Source organism: Lampetra planeri, chromosome 23, assembly GCF_965212315.1.
Source record: "Lampetra planeri chromosome 23, kcLamPlan1.2.h2, whole genome shotgun sequence".
In the NCBI taxonomy this organism is placed as follows: domain Eukaryota; kingdom Metazoa; phylum Chordata; class Hyperoartia; order Petromyzontiformes; family Petromyzontidae; genus Lampetra; species Lampetra planeri.
The window spans coordinates 9,295,542-9,321,845 of NC_136129.1; the positions used below are offsets into that span (position 1 = coordinate 9,295,542).

The 26,304-nt window shown below is 49.2% G+C and overlaps 1 protein-coding gene and 1 pseudogene across 2 annotated transcripts in view; one reads left to right on the plus strand and one right to left on the minus strand.

Moving 5' to 3' along the window:
• Positions 1-254: 254 nt before the first annotated feature.
• Positions 255-20,221, plus strand: LOC144726447 (ubiquitin carboxyl-terminal hydrolase 22-like). Its single transcript, XM_078605172.1, has 13 exons — positions 255-570; positions 5,475-5,607; positions 7,360-7,473; positions 7,593-7,694; positions 7,836-8,005; positions 8,440-8,587; positions 8,979-9,084; positions 10,146-10,310; positions 11,290-11,416; positions 13,084-13,175; positions 14,073-14,129; positions 16,475-16,624; positions 17,248-20,221. The coding sequence occupies exons 1-13, from the start codon at positions 451-453 to the stop codon at positions 17,288-17,290; spliced, it is 1,527 nt and encodes a 508-aa protein (XP_078461298.1). The 5' UTR covers positions 255-450; the 3' UTR covers positions 17,291-20,221.
• A 787-nt stretch (positions 20,222-21,008) lies between these two features.
• LOC144726537 (uncharacterized) overlaps positions 21,009-26,304 on the minus strand; it is a 159,012-nt pseudogene continuing 153,716 nt past the window's right edge. Inside the window, exon 26 of the transcript XR_013587279.1 lies at positions 21,009-22,172. The product of XR_013587279.1 is annotated as an uncharacterized LOC144726537 (transcript). The remainder of the gene's footprint in view (positions 22,173-26,304) is intronic.

Consider the following 26,304-nt stretch of genomic DNA (forward strand, 5'->3'; position numbering starts at 1 on the left):
CACAAGTATTGACGCCCCCCCCCCCACGGTCACCCGACCACCCGTGTTTGAAATCCGTAGCGCGTATAAGGCGGGGGCGCGCGCGCGCGAGCCCCATTGGTCGAGCGCGGGCGCGCGATGCTCACCATGCGCCGCTCCCATTGGTAGGAACGGCCAATGGGGGTGGGGGGGGGTAAGAGTTGGGGGGGGTATGCGGGGATGCTTGGGCCGATGCGGTGTGGGAAATGTAAAAGAGCCACTGTGGGGGGTGGGGGAGTTGGTGGCGGTGCCTTCAGTGGTGAGAATCCGCCCCGCGCGCGCCTTGCGGGGAAGGAGGTTTTTATTTTTCTGTTATTATATTTTAATTTTATTTAACCTTTTTTTTTCTTAAAAAAAACCACACCACAGCGCACGCAATTTTTTCGAGGTTTTTAGTTTACGAAAAAAAACCTCCCACAAATCTTGGTAACGATGAGTTTCTCGGGCTGCCCGCACGTGAACAGCTTCAAGCAGGAGCCGTGGCGGCAGAGTGTGCGCATGCTGTACCAGTGGTTCGTGTGGTGTGGGCCCGTGGACGCGAGGCGGCGGAAGGCGAGTTCTTGTTGCGACGCTTTCGTTTAACATTGTTGTTCGTATCGCTTACGTTTGTGTGTGTGTGCTACACAGCCTCCCCCGTGTGTTGCTGTTGCTGTTACAGTGCACACGCTGGGATTTTTGATTTGGGGGTGGGTGGACATCTGCGGCCCGCCGCGCGTGTGGCTTTTACAAAGCGGCGTGAATCTCACCAACAACAACAACCACACAACAACAACAACCACACAACAACAACAACAACCACCACACAACAACAACAACCAACACACAACAACAACAACCAACACACAACCACCACCACACAACAACAACACCAGCAAACACCAACAACCGCCAACAACCGCCGCCACCAACCAACACCACTAACCGACACCACCAACCGACACCACCAACATCACCAACCAACACAACCAGCAACCGCCAACACCACCACCAACACCACCAACCAACACCAACCACCAACACCACCAACCACCAACACCACCAACCAACACCACCAGCAACCCCCAACACGACCAACACCACCAACACCAACCACCAACACCAACCACCAACACCACCAACCACCAACACCACCAACCAACACCACCAGCAACCCCCAACACGACCAACACCACCATCACCAACCACCAACACCAACCACCACCAACAACCACCGTTGTTGGTGGTTGTTGATCGCTGTTTTGCCACTGAGGATGCGGCGTCGTTCTGCGTTAATTGCAGGCCTCGAGTGAAATCGATTTAACTCGTTTGGCTGTTGCTGCTCTCCTGATTATCCGTGTTCATTTGGATGGATGGTGCATGCACGGAATCGTTTGGGTTTTATAATTAGGGTTTTTTTACGTTGCAAGCTCTGCGTTGCGTTTATAAAGCGCGTTTGATTGACGTCTGTGGGGGGGGGGGAAACGCTTTATGGCTGATCGGATTCCTCCAATATAAACAATAGTGCTGCGTTGCGATTATGATATTGCTGCTAAGGATGTGTTTGCTTGGTTCTACATTCAAGTCAGCGTGGCCTTATAACCCATTACCTTTTGCTTTGTAAGCCCTCGATTTCGTTTAAAGCGTCAGAATCCGCTCGTTGTTGGTGGGGTTTTTTTGTGTGGGTATCGATGTTGTCACTGGATTATGGCTACTGCTTAGGGATAATTGTTTTTATATTTCGGTTGTACACTGCCAGGTTTTGTGTGTGTGTGTGGTGCGATTGGCTGGTGTTTACATTTTCAGTGGTTGGGGTTTTTTTCTTAGCTTTGCTTTGATCGGTGATGTTTATTTGCGTTAAAAAGGGGGGTTGCGAAATCGATAGGGCGTGTAAATAAATAAACGATGCCATTTAAAATGAATCGGTGGGCCAGGAGATGTTGACATGTGCTTTGCTGGAATACTTGTATAAAATATGGAGTTAATGAGCAAAAGTAACTGTATTTGATAACTGTTCACTTATCAAATACTAAGTTAAAGATTTGCGTTGAGTTTAGGGTTCTTTTCCCAAGTAAATGGTGTCTTGAGTAAAACGGGGTTTGCATTATTTTTTAAAGTGAAGATTTATAAACAAACGACCCTTCGTTTAAAAATGCATCCGCAACAGGATCTGTGTAGTCGCATATCGTCATTGAATGTATGAAGCCCTAAATAGAGACGTTGTTTTCAATGCTTGTAACCATTGAATCCTGCACACCTGTTTGCTAATAAAGTCGTTTAGCGTAAATGGTAAATAACAACAACAATTATTATTATCATCTACCAGACTTAAAACTAAACCTACTGGCCCAAAGGCAAATCAACGTTGTGTACACGGCGTTTTTAATCAAAACAATCTTCACCTACGCAGTACTGCGTTTGAAATCTTGATAACTGATTGGTAGGCAATACTATAAACTCCACACCTTATCAGTGCCCTACCTTATTGCATACCAATTCAGACCTTATTGGTCACCCCGTGCCCTTATAAATCTCAACGTTCATCCTACAAAGTCCCATCACAAGGGAGATACACAGACACAATTATTTTTTTGCCCGTATTGTGAAACGGCTGTACGCCGTATGGACGTGAAAACTCAATTTCCCTGTACAAGAACACGGGGTAAACTGTATGGGTTGATGGCTATGGACTACTCTGAAAATTGCAAGACAGATTAGGGTTAATTGTGACAGTAAAACAACAAATATGTTTGTAGTTCTACGCCAAAACCATCCGTCACCCTTGTACAACGTGGTACAGTACAGCACTGTACAGCGTTGTAGTTGCAGCATCGTGCTATGCCATCCGTGTCTCCATTTGTTAATTGGTTGTCGATGAACGGGGACACCTCGTGGTGTGTGGTGATGGGCTATGTTGTAGCCCTGGCATATTGCACGTGTATATTCCACCCCCCATCCCCCCCTCCCAACAGAGGGATGTGCTGGTAAGAGACATTAGTCCATAGAAAATAATTCTGTGAGATGCAAGCCAGAAGGAACGTCCTTATCGAGGCAGACCCGTGCATGAATAATACACAATCGTTGTACTCGTTTATATATCGTATTAGTAGTGTCTGGTCTGCGTGGGTTGTGTTTTTTTGCCCCTCCAACTACTGTATAATAATCGTCACCGGCCACGATCGATCCCACCCCGCTCGCTTTGAAGGCTTCCCCCTCTCCAGGCCGACGCAGACACACTGTTACTAATCAAGAGCTCATTGGTGAACCCATGCACACAGCTTGCTCATGCATTGCAGAGTCGTGTGTATGCATAATGACACACGGTGTGGTGGTGGTAGTGGTTGTCGTTGCTGCTGCTGCATACATAACGTCCGATCTACAGCTTGACGAAGACCTGCGCTCGAATCTCGGCGGTCCCTCTCGTCATTCTGAAGCACCATCCAGCCGACGACGACATCGCTGCCCGTCTACCGCGATTTCATCATTGAGAATCAGGATATTTATTTACGCTGGAGGAATCCCGATGAGCCACGAAGCTCTGCTTCGCAGATGTCTGCGTGTATACGTTGAGGCAGTAACAGCTTTAGCTTGCGTTAACATCGGCTCACAGTGGCCTGCCTAAACTCCTGGCTCTGCTTTAAATTCGACGCTGCTTTTGCCGCGCGGCTCACGATTCCGCTACGAGCGAGCCACCGTGGTCGAAGTGGACATTGTCATATTTTGCGGCATCATTTGAGTTGGCTCGAATATCGCTGGTGCGCTAAACGCGTACCCAAAAAGAGATTCGCGGGGTTTGTACGTACTGCCGCACACAACAATTGTGTCGGTCGATAAACTCCATTGCGATATTCGCGCTTTTGACACCGCCGCAATGAAGCTGTTGTACCACCCAACCTACCCGTAATCGCGTTAGTCTCTGCGATTGATTTTTTTTTATTGTAACCATCCAATGACTTGGCAAGTACGGTGGGGTGAGTGTTAGGACTGAACGAGATTTCAGTGGCCATGTTCAATATTGTGGTATTCATAGGTGGTTGCCGACAGGCTCCGGGTAAGGTACAGCGCTTGTTTACATGACCAAGCGCGTGCATAATAAATACATGAAATGTGCGCAACAAATCCGACTGCAAACCATGTCAGTTTGGCCACTCGTCACATTCAACAATTGCAGTCTCATCTTTCAATACCGACACATGCTGCCACCAGGACGTGCAGTGAGTGCACCGGGAGAACTCTGGATTGAATTAGCCTTCAATGACTTTGTGATAGGACTGGAGCGCTGTAATGTATATGCCAGTATGGGACGGTTTTAGCACTGACAGCTTCTACGCAACTGACTGATGTGTGCATGTCAGGAGACGCAAGCCACAGGGCTCCATCTCCTGAGATGCCCTGCAGCACCACAATGCTACGCCTCAAGATTTTGGCAAATGCCAACACCAGAAGCGGTGGCCTGTGCAGAATTATGGGGAAAAAGACCGTATAGTTTGGACAGGAGACACGTCGAAGAGGCAGAAGACCGACAGCTACCCGTCGATGGTCGTGTTTCCGAATTCAATTATACGTTTCTGGTAACAGACGTGGGTTAGAAAGTATCAGAAACGATGCGTATACATGCTCTTTCATCCCCGTTTAAATCACCGTCGGCTGTGTTCGCCTAGCAGCGGGGTACATCGGTGGATTGAGAATGTAGCGTTAGGTGGGGTAAATCGTAGGAAGGGTGGTGCAGTGGTTAAGCACTCCGCGCTATGAATCCGGCTACCTGAGTACAGCTATGACGTGGCAAACCAGCCTGGTGAAGTATGGTCAAACAGCTCTTATGACCGGCACAGCGTGGGGGGAGGCATTCATCCAGCATTTGATTGATAAAGGCGAAGTATTTGCTGCCCCTTTAGAGCCCATTTATAAACGCTCCGTGTGTCATGCTGCTGTACCGTGTCAGGGTGTGAGTGATTGGAAACATGCAGGTTATGGACCCCGCAAAGGGTAAGTGCAGGCAAATGATACACATCTCATTTAAATGGTCACTCATTAATGGCACGCAAATCGCCAACGATTATAATAACTGCTCCCAGATGGAGGATACGCGATAGCAGCACGAACTTCGAAAATCATTCCTTATGCATATAGTAGACAATATGTCCAGATATCCGAGTAATCGAGTTTAAATAAAGGAACACAGGTGTCGCCAATGAGCTGTGACAAATTCTGTTGCACGATGATCCGAACAATGGGCTCTTATGCAAGGGCAAGCGCAAGGAGAGATGCAAGCACGCGCGTGGATGCGCGCACACACACACACACGCGCCGATAAAGGAACGCACGAATGCACTCGCGTATGCACACGCACGGCTGGACAGGAGCGTGTACGCACGCGTGTATGGCTGCCGTGCGCGCGTTGTAGCTCTCGTTTCTCTAACGCGTGCTCGTCTTTTTGTTCGTGTGGACGGACGCCCCCCCCCTCCCCCTTGGCCCTGCAGGCCCGTTCGTGCGTGTGCCACTTGTGCGGCGCCCACTTTGGCCGCCTGCACGCCTGCCTGCACTGCATCTACTTCGGCTGCTTTGCACGTCGCCACATCCACGAGCACGCGAAGGCCAAGCGTCACCCTCTGTGTGAGCACCGCGGGCGGTCTTGGGGCGTGCGTGCCACGACGAGGCGGGGGTGCTTTGTACCCTGCCGTCACCAAGTAGGTCCTCCCCAAGTGGGACCGTGACGGAGAGTTGTGCTCCATGTTTGCCAAGAATAATCTTCCGGCCGTCGACCGACGTGGCCGGTTGTGATTACCGGCGAAACGTCGTACTCGAATTGTTAATGTTGTAAATCTACTCCCCAACACACCGCTGTGCTGGCATGTTTTGTTTACGTGGCAAAGCGCACACTCATTGGTTGTGTCAGGTGGTGACGGGTTTCGCGACACCTCTATATTTACGCGATCTAACCCAAAAAAAGCTCCATTAGGGATAATATTGGTCGCAAAAGCCTCCGCGTTAGACCAATCTTGTTAGGTTTTTTTCATGGCCACATTTATCAGAAGTGCGTTTGCCATATATCGGACCACTGGAAGAGCTCCCCTGCTGGTGATTGCTGCTGGGGACCCTCCACAGCCTCGAAGGCCAATCGTTTATTGAGATCATATAGACGTTGTTTTGGCAAGGAGCAGTGGGGAAGTGGTGAGCGCACTTCACTTTGACCGCAGAGACCTGAGCTTGAGTTCTAGCCATGGCTAACATTGGAGGCAGGAAATAACGGAACCGGTCCCCGGGCCCCCCCCCCCTTCACTCGCCTGCACTTATCAGCATGGTGAAGTATGATCACACAACCCCCGTCTGACATGACAAGGGAGGCCTTCGTCCAACAGTGGATTGACAAAGGGCTGTAAATTCTTCTAATAGATACTTTTTTTTACGTGACTTTGAATACAGTAATTTTCACCCATGGTTACTTTACCAGAGGTCAAGTGAACGTCTGCCCACTTGAGTTCGATTGGTGTCGGTTGCATGAGGGGCGCCGGTTTGTACAGAGCCATAAACAACGGGAGCCCCTGTGTGGATGCTGCAACACTGCTCGTGTTAACCGTAGCCCTGCTGCAAGCACACGGTTGGCATGCACCCGGCGCTCTGCAGGTCCACCGTGTCACATGTTGTGCTTAAAGCAGGACACTGGTGCTTCTAGTCTTCAACATCCAGTGGATTATATTAGGGGCCGTCCATAAATGACGTCACGCACCTAGGGGGGGGGGGGGTCAGACATTTGTGACGATGGGGGGGGAGGGGTTTGAGAAATGTGACGTCACATAAAAATGCGCAACTTTAAATAAATATAGACAACACGTTCTACTTCATTAAATATACTTTTTAATGTTTTTTCCTACAACATCAGAGTGCAGCACCACATTAAATACGCACTACAATGACAATAGTTTAAAGCGATTTGAAGCATGTTTTATTTTTGGTGGGGGGGGGCAGAGCTTTGTGACGTCATAGGGGGGGGTCTGACTTTTTGTGACGAAGGGGGGGGGTCAAAAATTCTCTAAAATCGCGTGACGTCATTTATGGACGGCCCCTTAGCTGTTTTTCTTGGCATCGGCGTAAGACAACATGCTACCCCGGTGTACTTAAGCTTTGACTGGAGCATGACTAGTTTTCCCTCCCTGCAGTTTAAACCGTTACATCTTAATGTTTTGCCTGTGCAGGCTCTGTGTGCCTAGCATTGCAGACCTATTTAGAAACTATTGCTGCATCAGCATTGCATGGTACAAGATTGGATGTCACTTTTGTAACTTGTGCGCGAATCCTGTTTGAGATGATCGTGCCCTCGTCACCCGTTTTATGTGCGTGTATGTGTGTGCGCGTGCGCGTGTGCAGCGATGGATCTGTACCACGGCACGGTGTTCTGCCTGCTGTGCCAGGACTACGTTTACGACCGAGACCTGGAGCTCGTGTCTCGGGAGGAGCAACGGCGAGCGTGGAGGCTGCAAGGTACACGCGGAATACCCAATGCGCACACACAGCCGCACATTTGAAAGTTTGGGTAGATGCCATATAATTTCTGTGTCAACTCCAGATAAACTCGAGACACCGATCCTCTTCCCTTGCAGGCTTCGGAGATCGCTACATTGGCTGGGAACCCTCACGCCGAGAGCTCGAACTCCTCAAGCAGAACCCCAAGCGGCGGAAAATATCAGCAAATTGCACCGTCGGTGTGTGTGCGCACTGGAATGAGCAGTTACCCGTGCAAACCGCGTGGCTCGTGCGGGGAAAATAAACTCGGTTGAAGCGCAGGCGGCTGCGTGCCGCTCACGCCGGCGTGCCCGCGTGTGCCCGCGTGTGCCCGCGTGCAGGTTTGCGTGGGCTGGTGAACCTGGGAAACACGTGCTTCATGAACTGCATCGTGCAGGCGCTCACGCACACGCCTCTGCTGCGAGACTTTTTCCTGTCGGATCGCCACCGCTGCGGCATGCCCAGCCCCGAGGCCTGCCTCGTGTGCGAGATGTGCCGCCTGTTCCAAGAGGTCGGTACCCCCCCCGCACCGTACGGATGCGCGTCACGCTCCAGAAACCGCAGCCGTGAACCCCGCGCAGGCAACGTCCCCCATTGCTTTGCTGCTTTGCGTCGGGTTGGCGCAGTTGTGCTGTACAGCCCTCCGATGTGTTTTCGGGGTGTGCTGCCTCTTGTTTAGAAACGGTGTCTTGACATTTTGCTCCACGTGCCGGGGAGCTTCTTCAGCGACCATAATTGAGCTCCGATCAATTCCCGAAGAAGACCCCAGCGACGTGGAGCAAAAACGTCGTCGCGCTGAACAACACGTGGAGCAACTCGGAACACATCGGAGAGCTTATCCTCCCCGATGCTTTGTTGGGGTTCTCCGAAGCCGTACTTTTGCTGACACGCGACGCGGCGTTGGGGCGGGGGCCCGTGTGCCGTGCGCGCTGTCCACCCCTGCAGTTCTACTCAGGGTTCCGATCGCCGCACATTCCTTACCGGCTGCTGCACCTCGTGTGGACGCACGCACGCCACCTCGCCGGGTACGAGCAGCAGGACGCCCACGAGTTCCTCATCGCCGCGCTCGACGTGCTGCATCGACACTGCAAGGGTGCGTGGCGGCGGCGCGGGTGGGGGGGGGGTCGCGTGCCGCTTGGGGGCGCGCGCGGGCGTTGGTAGCGCAAGCAGAGGGTACCTGCCGTTTTGTCTCGTACCGATTGCTCGGTTTCAATGCAGGAAGTGAACTGTTGTACTCCCGATTTTGTACGGTTGGCAATGTACGGTGCGAAAGAAGATCGACATCGTGTAATAAAACATGAAACGCATGCTACTCAATCCGATTAGCACAGTTGGTTATGTACAGTGCGAAAGAAGTTAAAGATACATATAATTATGGAATTTGACCTTTCAATGACAGTGCATTCTGGGGTTTGCTGGCGGTTCTTTTCTTGCATAGGTAACAGCTGTTTAAATTGTAGCTCGCGCTGCTTCTGTCTCTCAAGGTGATGCCAATGGGAAGAGGTCAAACAACCCCAACCACTGCAACTGCATCATTGACCAAATCTTCACTGGTGGCCTGCAGTCTGACGTCACCTGTCAAGTGTGCCAGTGAGTGAGGACCATGATCCCTTGCTACCCTCACTGCATATGTACTTTGTACAGGGTGGTCCAGTTGTCTTGTGACTCCCCCTTCCACCACCCCAGTCCCATTTAATTCTCTAAGGTTTACAGCATTTTAAGTAAGGTTTATTTGAAACAGAAATTAATATTCAAAGGAAAAAAATGGGGATCAATGAATTGGGGGTTTATAAGACATCTTGCGCTTTAGTGGAGGGTTGTAATTAAGCGACACAATTTTCTTAACGTTCTTTAACATCTCAATACAGTATCCACAATTTAACCTTATGGCGTGACCCCGGCGCCCCGAATAAACGGAAGTCAAAATCGTAATTTATTTATTTTTGGCGACTCCGTCCCACCCCGCACAAACGCCGCGACCCACCAGAAATCAATTCTCTCGTTCTTCACCAAGCACCCGTCGTTGCCAAAATTGCCATAGTCATAAACAAAACTTCGACACTTTAATTAGCGCATCGTGTAGAGCTCGTCGAGAGGAATAGATCGCCGTTTCGTTCGCCTTCAACAGACATAAAATGACGTCGCAACGCAGTTTATGCGAGAGCCGGGGGCTTATGGGACTCCGGGGTCCCGCCATAAGGTTCAATTGATGGGTGTGTTGGTGCACACGTGTCAATACAGCACTTTGGAGGAAAGTATTTGCGAGGCCAAATGGATTTGTGAATTCATCCGTGTGGAGCTTTGAGCGTTTGTCGCATCTTCTGTGCGGCGGTTTTCCTCCAAGCACTCTGTTTCCTTCGACTTGCAAGGCGCTCCTTCAAAGGGAATTGGCAAAAATGTTCCAATGCAGAAGACCCTCCTTTAAAATCACTTTTGAGACTTCAGCTTTCCTGCGTAAAAATGTATTCTTATAACGTTACATTAGCTTTACGTTCAGATATTAATCTTGCTTTCGTAATTTTTTTTTCGTGATTTTCCATTTACCAAAGTGCCAAACAATTCTTATCCGTGCACCAAAGTGCCAATTCACCGCTGTGGTTTGATCGTACTAATGGGAGGATGTTTGCGTGCGTTTGCGCGTGTGCGTGCAGGGGTGTGTCCACCACCATAGACCCCTTCTGGGACATCTCCCTTGACCTCCCGGGCTCCTCTTCACCTTTCTGGCCGCTCAGCCCCACAGCTGAGAGCGGAATACCCAACGGAGGGGGGCCCCTCATCCCTGCGGGGCCGACCACCCTCAACGACTGCTTGCGCAGGCACGAAATAAGTACAAAGACAAACAATGATCCCACCCCCCACCCCCTACCGTGTAGTCTTAACAGATTGTTAGGGCAAGTGCACATCACACGAGGGGGTGGGTGGCCAGCACCGCACCCGGCCGCCTTAATCTCCCGAGTGGCGATGTTAACACACCACACCATCTACTCCTTTGAGTCTGAGTCGACCTAAGGGAGGCCCAGGAACGGTTCATATTCATCACTGGTATTGACCACGAGTGGGAATCGAACCCGGGTCGTCGGGTTCGTAGCGCAGTGTTGTAACCGCTGCGCTACCGCCCCAGACGCGCAAGTTCACACGCACACAGCTTGCCCGCGTGTGTACACAGTTTCTTCTTTTACCACTCTACAACCGGGCCATGCCATGGTTGAGCCAAGGCGGTCTGGAGCGGCTCAAGAGGCGCCTGGATGTTTTTCCACTGCTGAACCCGAGCCGTGCCGCTGATTTCGCACACACACTGAACGAGTTTATTAACCGTGACCTTTTGACCCAGCTTGGCCCCAAGCCAGATTTAGGCCAGAGATTCACCGTTTGGTTGTGGCTCGGCACCCCAATTGGCCAGTGGAAAGCCACCCATACTGCGAGGGATTCTCGCTTGCACGGCTGTGATATGCCAGAAGAAACAAGGGTCCGAGTGGATTGCCCCAAGGGATGTCAGGGCCTCCCTTGAGCAGCCTACATAGAGACGTTCTCTGGTCTGACACTGGTCATAGAAGGCCATAGAAAAGGCTGTCTCTCGTGGAGGTCAATCGGTTTCAAAGACTGCATATATAATTATCACAGCCTGTTTTGTTTGCATCTTTTGCCATATGCGTGGTTAATGCAGACTCGGTTCCTTGCAAAGGTATCTATTTGGTGTGTGAACCTCTTAACACCTGTTTTATTGCCAGAAAGCCTCAAACCTATTCTTATCTTTCACATAGAGACACGGCCTTCATTAGTTGACATCGTCCACAGGTTCACCCGGCCGGAGCATCTTGGCAGCAGTGCCAAGATAAAATGCAACGGCTGCCACAGTTACCAGGAGTCCACCAAGCAGCTCACCATGCGGAAGCTGCCGATTGTCGCCTGCTTTCACCTCAAGGTATCTCACCCCCCCCTGCCCCACCGCAAGGGAAGGCGCCCCAGTCAAGACGTTGTTCGTAGCTGCTTATGTCCGCTCGTTGTAAGATCGGGTGTCTGCTGGTAGGCATAACAACACAACCTGGCACTACTGCCAAGTGAAACATCTCAAATTGATGGTGCAACTCTTTTCCTTTTGCCCAGGCTCCTTGGCTTTTAACCATGGTCCTTATATCGATCCTTAACTTAATCCAAGACATTACAGTACATTAGTTTAATCCTCCTCAATCAATTTTCTTATCCGAACGCTAACTCGGTTTGCATGTACCAGTACACATTTCTCCCCCCGAACATTTTCCGAGCCTTTTTGGCCATTCAACCATGATATAATTCCTTGTGTGTGGGGGTGGGCCTTAAGCTGCATTTCAAACACTGCGTGCGTGAACATCACTCATTATGTTCATGAGATGCACAGAGATGAACTCACGATGAAAACGAGTTGGAACAAGTGTATTGAAATGTAGCACGACTTGAAAAGCTTTGCACACGACCCTTTTGTTTCGCCAACAATGCAAAGCGGCTAGCCGGGGCAGAGAGGGAAGCAGTGATTATTTGTCGAAGTCGCGTTCACATTGCCGTGCACTTGACCGTCCTTGCAGTTTGCCCGGCCACTCGTAAACAAAACAAGAACAAAAAAAACGCGTCTCCACGTTGGTGGGAAAGTGCGCTGGAAGTTTGGAAGTCATTTGGTGATATTTTTTTTTCATTTTACGGTTACATGCATACGCACGCTAGAAACAGTCAAACATACAGGCGACCTCTTTTCAGCGGACGTCATCTATAAACGTTACGTAATTATCCAGTTATTTTTGGCCCCGAATGACTTTGCAGACAGTAATGGTGCCGACATGCTGACCCTGTTATTTCACATTTCATATGCAGACGGCAATGTATTGGCTAGCCTTGACAACTTGACTTTTTGCACCGTGCATTCAGGGTTACTAATCTTGCTGAGCATGACTTTAAACGAACTTTCTCATTTACTCTGGAAATTTACAGCCTTAAGAGCCTGCATGTCACTTGTCAAATGTCTAACTCTCATCATAATTTTCTACTTTTCCTTTAGAACACGCTAACATTAGACACTGCCCTGGAACAATTACGTTTCAAGCGATACAGCGAAACTTCAGGAGCTGACACCCCTTGATGAAATTTTTAATAATTTGTTGCACTTTTTTCTTTTAGGGTAGTAATAGTAATGTGGCTTTGTAACGCAGAATGAACTTGCATAAAAAAATGTATTGACGCGCCCATGGTACAATAACCGTGAATCGATTACTGCAGAATATTGTAGATTGTTAGGTTTCATGCTACATCTACACAGTGCTTTGCATGGCTTTGATTTTAGCCTCAACTCAATATAGCCCCGAGTATTATTTTTCTTAGCCATCTCATTTTGGCTGGAGTGCTGAGGAATGTCGTTTGCCATAACTCAAGTCGTGGGGTACCCAGTCCGAATAGCACGGTTGGCTACGTATGGTGCGAAAGAAGTTCAACGTTCCTATAATGCGCCTGTGAATCTCTACTGACCGGAGTATCTGTCACCTGCTCCCCGTGCCTGCTCCCCGTGCCTGCTCCCCGTGCCTGCTTGTGCCTCTGTGTTGTTGCCGTTGACCTGCGGACCAGCAGAGGTTCGAGCATTCTGCCCGGCTGCGGAGGAAAATCTCCACCTACGTGTCCTTCCCGCTGGAGCTCGACATGACGCCCTTCATGGCTTCCAGGTCCTTCGTCTGTCCTCCTGTGTGCCTTCACAAATTTGATTGGATGCCACGGTGGCTAGGAGATGTGTCCTACCTCGCCTGGTATACAGGAGGTTGTAGGTTCGATCCCGACCCTGATGGTGCCTGTATATCTGAAGTTTGCATGTTCTCCCTGTGGTCGCGTGGATTTTTCTCCGGGTCTTTCCGGTGTTTCCCTCCACATTTAGAAACGTGCGTTTAGAGTATTTGGCTGCTATAAATTTCCACGTGATAAGCCACTTTGTTGACCTATCATTTGTGGCCAGGTCGCTTCTGAAAAAGAGCTAAAGAGCTCAGAGTAGGCCTTACCGAGTAAAATAAAAAGTTTCATTTTAATAGATTGTGACCGATTTGGAAGGAGTGGGGTACGATGAATTGTACAGCGCAACGGGGGGAGCGGCATTGGCTTACCAGGCCCTTTCCCGCAGCGTCGCACTCTCAGTGCTGTCAGACAAACCGCACTCCTCCTCATTGCGTAACCCTGCACGTCGACTGCATGTGTCCCTACGGGGAGGCGCCGGCAGGCAACTTGTCAGAAGCGTTCATCTCACCAGAGCACACCGCACCAATGGAAATCCATTGAATGCCACTGGATGTACTGGATTTGAATGACTATAACAGCAGTTCTTAAAAGTAAATGTACATTTTTGTTGGGTCATGTGGCTGCTCGTGCATTGTATGCACACACTCGCAGGGTGCGTGAATACCCGCTTGAGCGCTACGTTCGGTTGTTCGGCACGCGTGTATACTTGCGGAGACGTTGTGCCCGTGCCCATCTGGGTTTTGGTTTGAGTCCACTAGCACAGCCTCTTGTGATGACCACGCGTGTTGAGCCACGCTCTGTGTGTTGATCGTGCCGTGTGTTTTGTACAATTCCAGCAAGGACAGCAGAGTGAACGGCCAGTACCAAACGGGAGAGAGCACCAATGAAAACAAGTGCGTATACACTTGCAGTAACCAGGCAATGCTGCGGGCATGTCGTGCATAACATCTGCAATAATCTCATCATTACACTTTGCAAAAGTAGTTTTAGATCGTGATTGTCATTGCTCGTTTGGCGAGATGTTCATAAAATAACAAACTCGATGTAGCCAACCGTGTTAAATGTTCAACAGCTATCATCTTCTTGGTTCTTTCGGTAAAGTCACGTAGAAGGGAAGTAATAAAATAATAAAAATAAAACATAATTATGTTTTATTTTTAATTTTATTTTTATTATTTTATTACTTCCCTTCTACGTGACTTTACCGAAAGAACCAAGAAGATGAATCCCTGCAGTCACGAAAGCTTTAAATAGAAATTTAACAGCTATCATGTTTTCAAGAGTAACTGACGCCATGGCACTTAAGTCACGATGTTGGTATGTATAGATTCAGTGTCGCCATTAGCCACGTGCGTTATTTGCGTTACGGGATGCAATCGAGAACGACTTGAGGGCTTATTATAACCGAGTGAACTGCACTTGAAGAATGTTTAAATAATGTTCACTCATACGAAGAAGTATTGCGAAGCACAAAAACAACGGAAATATGAAATGAAATGACAAAGTCACGGCAAACTGATCATCGCTACAACTTGATATTTAACATGTGAACCTTACCGCGCACATAAACGCCGCGACCCACCAGAAATCAATCCTCTCGTTCTTCACCCAGCACCCGTCGTTGCCAAAATTGCCGTAGTCACAAACAAAACTTCGAAACTTTGATTAGCGCATCGTGTAGAGCTCCTCGAGAGGAATAGATTGCCGTATCGTTCGCCTTCAACAGACATGAAATGACGTCGCAACGCAGTTTATGCGAGAGCCGGGGGCTTATGGGACCACGGGGTTCCGCCTTAAGGTTCATATCATGAAAATTGATAATTATGTGGCATCCCGACTTGCAGGATCGCGATGTTGTATGGCACATTGTTAAACTAAAACATGTTTCCTTAAATAAGACATTTTGGGCTATTTCAGTTTCACCATAATCCGCAAAAATCTGTCACGCCATCTGCAGTTTGAAAATAAGTTTCCAATTTGCCGTGATAATTGAAATGTCCGAGCCATATCAGAATTGCTGTGATGGAATTGGAAGATGTTTTTTAAGTTAAACCTTGGCCACGTTCAGTTGCATAATTTTAGTTGAGCTCTTTCTTTCTCATGATATTCACAGTGGATCCTCTTGTATTGTACACAGGCTATACAGTATTCTCCAGATAATGAGATGTACTATTTTGGGGGTGGTGCCTTTTAATGCAGTAGGTGTGTGTGTGCATGTTGTAACAACTCACTTGACTTTCGATTTAAAGCTTTCGTGACTGCAGGGATTCATCTTCTTGGTTCTTTCGGTAAAGTCACGTAGAAGGGAAGCAGCTGTCCTCAGGTGAGGACGGCTGCTTGCGTTGTGGCCGAAACGTCGTGAGAATTATTTTTTGTTTTATTTTTATTTTATTACTTCCCTTCTACGTGACTTTATCGAAAGAACCAAGAAGAACTCACTTGACACCAGTCACAAATGTGGCGTGCGTAGAGCCTTAGAATCTGGGGGAACGCGTGAGCAAATCGGTTCATGGTAACGGTAAGTTCAACTATTATTGTCTTGCAGACACAGCACTCGGCACAAGTGCCTTAGCCATTTGAATTATATTCCATTGCAGAAAAGTGCGCACTTATTTTTTTGTACGCCTAAATTACATGGGAAGTAAAGTACATCTTAAAATTTGAATGTCACAACAGTTGAACTTGACGTGTACCATGTACAGCAAAACTTCCTAAGCCAGATTTCAGAGTAAGCCAAAAAGGCAATCCGAAATAATTAAATACATATTATACAACGGCAAACCAGAAAAGCTCTCAACCCCAATTAGTCCGGCTTAGAGAGGTTTTACTGGAATTATCGTGTGGGCGCCGTGCGGCAGCTGGGAGTAGAGAAGACTTGGGAGTAAAAACAAACGTGGGTGTGATGCCAGTAAATTGACAATGATACAAAACAGATGTCCAACATGTTTTATTGTGTGAAGCCAAATCGGGGTGGAGGGGGGAGGGATGTGTGTGCGAGTCTTGTAAACTGCTCCATTGTCCGAAGAACTCTTCTTTGCCCCATCGGTCCGCTCAGCAGCGAAGATGGATTTGAACGAAGTGCTGCTTGTTGTTTACCAGTTTCACCACTTTGTTCATATCCCTACACTTTTTAAGTCCGATGAAGCTCACACTCCGGGGAAATGGGTAGACACTGGAGGTTGTTGGCAGGCAGGCGCCTCTGAGCCCGCGGTGTTGGCTGTTTTTGCCCGGCGTGCAGGTACTCTCTGTTTGCGGTGGTGAACCACCAGGGCACGTTAGAGAGCGGCCACTACACCAGCTTCATCCGTCTGCACCGCGACCAGTGGTTCAAATGCGACGACGCCGTCATAACGCGCGCCAGCGTCACCGATGTGCTCGACAGTGAGGGGTGAGCGAAGGGACGGGGGTTGGACGTGTGTCAAGCGTTCTAGGGCGGTCACTTGGCGGAACTGTGTGTGGCACCTTCGCCGCTTGTTGCAGAGGTTCGCTATTCGAGCCCAAAACTGTGCCGTCTGCTTTAGTAGAAGGTAAAGATGCGGCGACAATATTCAAAAAAAGATTAGGCCATGTGCTTGCATTTGCAGCAAAACACACCGCTGTGTGTGGACCTCAATGGAGATGTGGCTGCCGTACCCACTGGGGCCGAAGAGGGTAACCAGATTGTATGTTTCATTGAACCTTTAAATGAAAAAAAACTCGGGTACGGGTAGTTCTCGTTTAAGGCGTTCCTGAAAAGTGCCGCGGTAGGCGAAAATTTCTCCATGAATAATGTCATGATAGCGTTTGCGAGATACTATGTCGGCATGCAACGCACAGTGAGGTTGTGGAACTGGAGGGTACACCGCTACGTAAGTGCACCGTTCTGCGTGCTGCATTAATCCACTCAGGAGTGACACAGTACACGGACACAGATGGTGGTGGTTTGGAGAGGTCTTCATTTCGCATTGGACTGACCATAGCTGAGGATGACAATGAATGACATGCACTTTGTACCTGTGACTGTGTTCCCAGCTACCTGCTGTTTTACCACAAGCAGATCCTGGAGTACGAGTGACGCTTCTGCGGCACACGTGGGTGGGGGGGGGGTGAAGTGTTGCCCCCCACTCCCCGCACTGATTGACAAGGCTCCCGGCCCAAACGCCTCCCCCCTTGCCAGTGCTCGCGAGCTGCATGTCCAACGGAGACCTCTTGCACCGCTGCCACACCGTCATTTCAATGTGGACCCCTGCAGCTGCTGCTGCCTACCCCCTGAGCAGTCGCATGCATAGCGGAGGAAAATACGAGCCAAGCACGCTGCTGCTGCACCACCATCAGCTCCTTATGTCTGCAATGTCTGTCATTTTTTTAACAGAGATTTTTATTTAAAAGTTAATGATCTGTGAGACACGGTTGTAGCGTCCTAGTCCCGATCGCAAACATCCGGCGGTCGTTGAATTTGCATCATGGATTACACCGAGGCGGCAGGCCCCTGGATTGGTCATGCTTGGAGCTTGCGATGAGATTCATCCCTGTGGCAGCTGCAAACCTTTGCGGGACAACCACCCCCGGTCGCCAACCGATGCCCTGGGAACACCACCCCATTGCTCTTGAACGTGACGCGATAACGCCACACCGCGTTGGCAGCGACAGTTTGTACATATTTTTTTTTTCCCAACTAAAGCATACTTTGAAGATACATGTGTTGATGCCTTGTTTTGTAGTTTTTTCCATTTCGGGGATTTAAATGTATAAGGAAGAGGGGTCATTTTTCGTGCTCGTGGTGCGCACGCGCGTAGATGGAATGCACTTTCCCCCTCGGGTGATATAATGAAGTCCGTGAACGCAAGTATAAACTTGGTGGCTTTTGAATGGACACCTGCATGTCACGATTTCTAAAGGCAGATATGATGCTGCGTTCTCCTGTAGGCTGTGAATTATTATCAAGGTCACTTCGTTGGCAAAAAACAAACAAACGTTTAAGTTTGTCGAAGGGAAATTTTTGTTCTTAAGAATCGTAAAATCTGCTCTGCACCCTACAGTACTGCGATTGACTGAAGTTTTAACTTCGGCATTAAGTGTTGAATAATTGTCGTATTAAAGCTGCTTGTAACCTGCAGTTGCTCAACAGGATCACTAATCGTACGAGCATGGAGTGATGCCAGGCGTACGCTTGCACGTCCCCGTTAAATCCGACACGATGCCTTCGCGTTTGACTCAATCGAGCCTCTGGGAAGTTCCCTACAGATTTGAAGTTTTCGTGACTGCAAGGATTCATACTCTTAGGTTTTGTCGGTAAAGTCACGTAGGTAAAAAAAATTAAAATGACTTGATACAGCAATCGTGCTGTGACGGTTCCACCTGAAGACGGAAGCTTGTGTTGTCTCTGAAACGTGATTTTTATTTTACTTTTATTAATTTAAATTTTTTTACCTACGTGACTTTACCGAAACAACCTAAGAGTAAGTTCCCTACAGCCCCTTCACCAAAAGAAAAAAAATACATTCGAGCCAGCAACACACCCTACTCAAATCTTGTGGAGGTAATTCAATGTCCCCCAGGTTAACTTGTTTCTAAACACATACAAAGCGTACGTGTGTGTGTGTTGCTTACAAGACCTGGGGAGGGTCATGTTGGGTATGTAAACAGGCGGGTTAAGCGGCTGCTGGACTATGGTGCCATTTACAAGTCCAAGTGTCAGGTTTGAAATTATACTATTGTGCATATGTATATACACACACAGTACTGGATATAAATGTGTAATGTGAAAAAAGTTGTCTTCAGTTGAGAACGGCATATTCAAAGTATGCACCGGGATTTGTTTTCAGATATCGTAACTGCCAATTATATTGCCATTTCACGGTAAATTTATTATAAAAATATACTATTTGGTGCAGCTCCCACTAGTATGGTTTCCTCTAATTGTTACGATTACAACTTCTTTCAAGTGTCAATTCATGCGCAGGCTGATAAATTGAAAAAAAAAAAAGTGTAAAATGAGGTCCAGTACTTTCTGCAAATATGATGGTGAATGTCATTCCACCTTGCCAGTGGGCGCCCTTGACACTAACGCGTCGCGACTTTTTGCCGTTTCACAAGTGTGCTCGACCGCGTGTTGGCAACGTTGTTCAACAATGCCACGTTCGACCTGGTGGGGGCACTTGTTGGTATATGACTCCTGGAGAGAAGTGTTCACCGTCTGAACCCAATGTCTCTTTGACCCCCCCCCCAGCCGTCCCCCGACATCCAGTCCCAAGAGTGGGGAATGAACGGTTTTGCCGAGAATTGAAACTCGAATCGGCCAATCTTTATCTCGGTGTTAAAGCCATGGGGGGAAAAAAACACCGCTGCTTTTTGTGAACACTTATGTAAACAAAAATGTAAAAAGGGTGAATTGCAGCAATCTTGGCAGTGCACTTAAGTGGACCCCCTCCCCCCAATGTTAAATTTGACACGTGACACAGAGGACAGAAGTCCTGTTTTAGGTTCTGCTAATGAACACTTGTTTTGAGACTCATTTAAATGTGCCGGCACGTGCAACATCAGTCTTTAAAAAAAATTGATGACAGACCACTGAGGGGAGTTCTTGGGATGTGGTGATAACTTGTGTTGTGGCTCTCCAAATGTCCCAACTACAGGTTGCGTTGGTTGCCTGTCACGCAACCTCGCCAATTGAGATCCCCCCCCTCAAAAAGTCATATGCTGGGCATCAAGTAGATGACTAAAATACATGCCTTTTGGAATGAAGTGTTTGACAGATTTTTAAACACGTATTAAAATAAAGTGACAGTCATAGTTCTGTAGAGTTTTTTTTCCCATCTTGTTGCTGTTTTACATCGCGATTGCCTTACGGACAGCCCCTCCGCCGATTTATTTACCTCCAGAAATGTAAATTTATAAAAAAACATTGACTCCTACAGCACTTGCGGTGTTCACGAGGGGGCTGTATTGTTTTTGTTGTTGTTCAGGCAACCCAAATAAATTCGTCTGCTCCCTCTTCAACACTGAACCAGATGCGCGGCAATCAACTTGAAAAACGGTAATCGACTGGAAACAGCCGCCGCCGCTTAAAGCGTCGTGACCGCGCACTAAGTCGGCGAGGGCTCGCTCGCGTCGGAAGCCGTGCGGGACAGCGGGGTGACGCTGGGGAGAGCACCTGCCGTTGGACGCCGCTTGCTGGAAAGCTTTGAGCGAACCGAGGGAGCAGCAGAGCGTCTCACCCCGCACGGTCGCCCGCCTCTTACAGCGCGCCGAGCAGGAAGTGTAGCGTGGAAGCTGCCCACGTTGCTCCAGCTGCCCCTTTGGTTTGCGGACATCAACAAAAACACCACACAACGCTGGGCACAACTGGGTTATTACTTTGGCCCAACATTTGAGGAATGCACATCGAGCAATGTGCAAGAGCTCTTATCTTTACATTGAATTTCATTCCTATTGCGCTAGTTTACCCAGGAAATCCTCACCAAGTCTGATGACTCTTCGGAGGGTCCTTGTCAGGTCGTAATAGGGGGGAGTGCGGGGGGGGGGGTGACGATTGCTATTGCGTAACATCGACATCCCACTCGTTTCAAATACTCTCAACGCCCACTGTGAAGCAGACGGCACGTCGTAATTTTTATGGTTGTTACACCACCTGCGGTAATAACCAGGGTGCAGCCAATGGATTCAAACTGTCAGCCACTGTTGCTGGGCCACATCACCAACCCCAACATATATACACAAGCGTTCCCCTTGCGTGCGCGTTCAACCAGCCCGCTTGCTGGCAACAAGTAGGACAAGAACGAAATGTAGTCAACTGTAGGTGCAAAAATACTTTAATGGTTATTTGTATTTACAAATAACTGGTTGGATTCTCTAGTGTGAAGAGCCTAAAAATGGGTAGGGTCAGTGAAAAAAAAAACACCCACAAACCGCTAGTTTTACAGATCGAAACCTCGATGATTTGCTTTCACGTCGGCAGCGAGGCGAGCTTATTTTTATCCAAATTAAGTTTCCGCCGATCAACAGTGGCGTCGCACCCGAAGGGAAAGCAACGTCAAACGGGCGACGTCCAGTCGGTGGGATTTTCAGTGACCTTACAACAAAAAAATGGGTTACACAATTGGTCAATAAATACGGTGTGAACAGGGAAAAGGGTGCATCTCAAGCATTACAGCTCAGTAGCTCGTCTCGTGCGACCATTACCTAAGTCTCGTCTCTGTAGTGTGAAGTGAGTTGGGGGGGGGTTGCTGCCATATGAAGTAATAAAATTGGGGGGGGCAGGGGAGGGGTGGAACTTTTTTTTTTAAACACGAACACTCGCGGTACGCGTAACGACACACGGCTAACCCTCATCCATACGCCTAACGCAGCAGCCGCTTCCCCACCGTACTCCTAACTAATCTCTCTAAAGCAACATATATATATACACACGTAGTACCATTTCACAGTGTCGCTTCTCTGCATTATATGACGTCTTAACGGGGCTCACGATCTCACTAAATGTAGCAGAGGGAGGTTGGGGTTGGGGGTCAAGGGGGTACCTCCTAAAGAAATAAAAATCTCACCAAGTGCAGGCGGGGTACCTGGGTTGCATGCGCATCGCATTTACAGCCAAGTGAGAGCGTACAACGCTTGCTTCGTGCATTACAAACCACGGGCTAATGCTTCGGCCACAGCGCGTTTTAAGAAGATTCAGACTTTTATAATGCAGCACTTTATATTGCTGGTCTGTCTGTCGGCTAACTATGCATAAGACGATGGGCGGGGACAGGGGGTCGGCGGTGCACGGTGCGCTCCTCGTGGTTTATGCCCCACAGATCTGCGTGCGCCGGGGTTGGGGGTAGTGAGGAGGAGGAGGAGGGGTGAAAACGAGTATATACAGACGTGTGCATGCAAAGTGACGCCGCTCAGAACTCCTTCGCTTCCGTGTGCTCAAAAAGCTTCATCCGTTCCTGAACAGTCAGGCCTTCCTTTAGGCTCTGCAGAAAGGTGACACACCAAGAGACAGTGAGCGGCGGTGAGCGGCGCGCGAGCGAGCGAGCGAGCAAACGAGCGAGCGAGGGTCCACACGTTTCGGTAGATGCACAATGATCGGGGTGGGTTGGGTGAAGAGAGCAGAAGAGAGGTGGGCAGTCATTGGAAGTCTACCCAAGAATGTAATTGCTCCGATAGTTAACGCAGCATGTGTTTCAGCGCTGGGTCCTGTGAGGTGGGGGTTACCAGGTACCCACAGACCCGCTCGTGTTCATTTAAGCACCCACACGTGTTTGGGTGAAGTCCGGCTTCGCAAAGTCTCCTAACCACTGCTTCAATGAGATGCATTGCCATTGCCTCGTGTTTATGAGCAACAACAAAACAAATCTGCGTGCAAAAGATATTTTTCTTCGGCAACTTTTAAGCTGACCAACGCAACATTTTGCGTTGGGTGTAATAGAAGTGCTTGCGGCCAAAGACAATATCCGCCAAGTGGTCGTGGTCACGTAAAAACGCAGTCATAGTTCCACAGCACTTGTGCAAGTTATCCATGTTTCCGGGACAAGTGCAGGGGCGGCTTTTTTGGTTTGGACTTGGCCAATGCCAAGTCAGGGGTGCCTGCTCAACCGAAGCGAGCGAGTGAGCGAGCGGTCATGCAAACTCCCGCTGTCGCACTTTGGGAAGGTCATCATCTTTCGAGTCGAACGTCGGCTCGGGACCCACCCCCCAAGTCGTGCATAACAAGCGCAGCAGCGTTGTTTGCATGCAGAGAAGAAGAAATGAAGATGCCGAGTTTGAGACAATGAAATGAAGTGGAACTTGCAAAGGAACGCGGTGGGCAGGCCTCATGCTTGCTCTGCTGAGATGTACATTTCAGTCGCTCTTAATCGGTGGATACATTTTTTACTTTCAAACGCCAAACAAGGCCATACGCTACACCTTATGGGCTTTCTGCATAGTCACGCAAATCGGGCTTTCGATTGAACACAACTGAATGTTCCGGCCAGCAGAGCAGCAGTAGGAATGCATACGAGTACACACACGAGGCGCGTTAATATAAGCATATCCCGACAGAGGCATGCAATGCAGACTCCCCACTTGTTTCAGCAACTTCATCATGGGGTGGGGGTGGAGGTGGTGGGAGGAACAAATGCAGATTGGGCAAGGAAAGCCCAAATGGAGCAGCTTAAATGGCCCGGGACAAACAATGCATGGCTTCGGGAACATCTGCGGTGAAACGACGATGGTGGGGGGAGGGGGGCTTGACGCCGGTAGCCATGACCTAGGCCGTGACGACGCTTGCGGTGGTTTTGAGCGACTGCGCCAAAACGACGCTGAGCGTTCATGAATGGCGCTTTGGCGTCTCGATCTAAAGCGTCAAGAGGTGATGATTTGCAGAGGTGCCAATTTCGCAGCGTCGCCAACGAATGATTGCGGGACTGCAGCCGGAAGGGACACACGGGGGTCCAGATTCCTCAACGAACGAGCCGTGGTGGAGGCTGGACCCCGCGATCATCGCTCGGGAGGCATGAGCCTCGAGTAACATTCGTCACGGTCGTGCCAAGTGGCGCGGCCGCTTTGGTCAAGCAGGGCAATGCTCCAGGGCTACCTCTTCCACCCCACGATGGAGGCGGACGGGGGGAGGGAGGGAATGACGGGAGACACGGGGAGAGGGAGAGAGATTACCTATGGGCCTTACAGACAGATAGCTGTCCCAGTCCACTTCCTGCTCTACCACTGACTGGAGGAAGAGACGGAGAGAGCAGAGTCAAACACGTCACGGCGAGATTAGCGCAACAGCCTGCACGGGCCTCCGTACGCGCACACGGGGCATCCCACAACAGTTTTACCCACCGCAAAACATTTAAGAGACTGGACTTTTGAACATTCAACTGGATGACAGAGAGTTCAAATTTACAGACTGGTTTTGATCTCGCATTTCGAGAGCACTTTATAATCTACATACACATGTACATGTACATACCGGTGCTTTAAAACAATTACTTTTGGGTAAAAACCTGCATATCGGATGCCCACAGTTACAGACGGTCTCATAGAGCAGCAGTTACTGTCAAATGCACAGCGCGACATTCATCGAGGAGGAGGAGGAGGAGCGGAGGGGGGGGGCGTGTTCCTTCCAGCGCGCCCCCCGGCTCCACCAGCAGACAGCTCGGCCGTAGCAAAGCTCCCAACCGTTACAGCCCCAAGCTCAGTCCACCATCATCGGCAGGAACCGCGAGAAGGGGAAGGGCTTTGCCGAGCGGCTACAGCGGCTGCTGCCCCCCCCCGCCGTTGTGCACGCGACACTTTTTTTTACATCAAGGAGGGAATGCTCAGACAGCCAAGATCCACGACTTTTACAGCGCATTCATAGAGAATGCACTTGGTAAATGTTTGTTGCCCTGTTTACGCCAAATTGCACACGCTCAGTGACAGACAACAGGAATTTTAAACTGACAGAGCGTGTCAATGCAGTCGCATCTCGAGAAAGAGTAATAATTTGGGGGGGGGGGGAAGGGTGTGCTCGCACAACCATCAGAGAAGTCTTGAGCCACCGGGTCGCGTCACAGTCGAGCGATCGAAAGGCCTGTGCCTGTGCAAAAATCACGTCAGACGCAGCTCTTCGCCAATCAGAGAGCCCAGCCACCACCACAGCCACCGCCACCACCACCGCCACCACCACAGCCACCACCACAGCCACCACCACCACCACCGCCAAGCACCGCCACCGCTAAGCACCGCCAAACACCGTGGCGTTGTGTGTACTTCTGAAGCACGGCACTCTTTAATGATTCATTCCCGCAGGAAGGCCACAGCGCCGCAGTAAAACCACGTTTGGGGGTCTGCTTATAACGGGTAACGACACGCTCGCGTGGCGTGCCGCTGGCGTCTGTTTAAGGCTTCGTTGCAACGAGCCTGCTGTTGCGGGCGCCCTGATTTTTTTACTCGGGGTGAAAAATTTCCCCGTGATCAAATCGCGTGGGCTGCGTTGCGCCACCAAATTTAAACAACGGCCGACTGTGCACTTTGAATACGTTCCAGCAATGTTTCCGCATGCCGGACAGGGCTTCAAAGGAATCCAAATAAAAGCAGGATAATAAGACTGAATTGATTCAAATATATATTGTTGCAGATTGCTGGTATCGTCACGTTACATAAAGCGCTCAATGGAAACGTAACACCGCCGTGCTACCAAGATGTGTTTTACTTTTTTTTTTACACACCAGGTAAGGCCCACTGAGCTATGTAGATATTTTTCAGAAGCGACCTGGCAACAAATGACAGGTCAACAAAGTGCCTTACCACGTGTAAATTTCTAGCAGCCAAATACTGTAAATGCATGCTTCTAAATGTGGAGGGAAAAAACCAGAGGACCTGGAGAACAATCCATGAGACCACGGGGAGAGAGATACCACAAACTCCAAATATACAGCAGGTGTCAGGGTCGGGATCAAACAGACGACCTCCTGCATACCAGGCGAGGTAGTTAACATCTCGCCACCGTGGCGCGGGTGTGTGTGTGCGCACGTGAGAAACAACAACGCATCTCCCTGTGGGATTTCATGCCGGCTGTCATGCGAGGGCTGTGCTTCGCAGGACATGCATCTCAGTGCTGTTTGAATCTGTACTCCCGTGCGTGCAAAACGTCACAGGACAGCGGTGATGAATACGTTTTAGTCACGGGATAACATTAAGATGGCCTAATGTGAATTAATGCATACCGAGAAAAAAGCATGATTATCTTGGCAGTGAAACATCTGTCCTCTGAACTACCGTGGCAGCGTGCAATGTTATTGGATTTACGTAAATAAATGTATGCGAAGTGTACCAAAAAAATGTCACGTCCTTAAAAAAGTATTGTAAATCTAACTACCGCGTCAATGTTTATTCGCAATTTACAATTATGGTGAATTTAAATCAGCAGAAAATGTGTTAAATATTTCATCACGGTGAAGGACAATTTCTTGATTTAACCGGATTGAACGTTCAACGAAGAAGTCAAACTTCTCGTCAATTCTAAGCAGGCTCCGATTCAAGTGGCCGCTGCCTAATGCGTCTGCCTTGAGAGCCCAGCTTGCGTGGCGCTGGGCACACGTTTAGAGAAGTTAAGAGCACGATTAGACTCGGAGAAGGCAT

Excerpts from the sequence above, each read along its gene's own strand:
- LOC144726447 (XM_078605172.1), top strand. The coding sequence starts at position 451 with ATGAGTTTCTCGGGCTGCCCGCACGTGAACAGCTTCAAGCAGGAGCCG. Across the intron at positions 571-5,474 it reads TGGACGCGAGGCGGCGGAAG|GCCCGTTCGTGCGTGTGCCA; the intron begins GCGAGTTCTTGT and ends TTGGCCCTGCAG. Across the intron at positions 16,625-17,247 it reads GATGTGCTCGACAGTGAGGG|CTACCTGCTGTTTTACCACA; the intron begins GTGAGCGAAGGG and ends CTGTGTTCCCAG.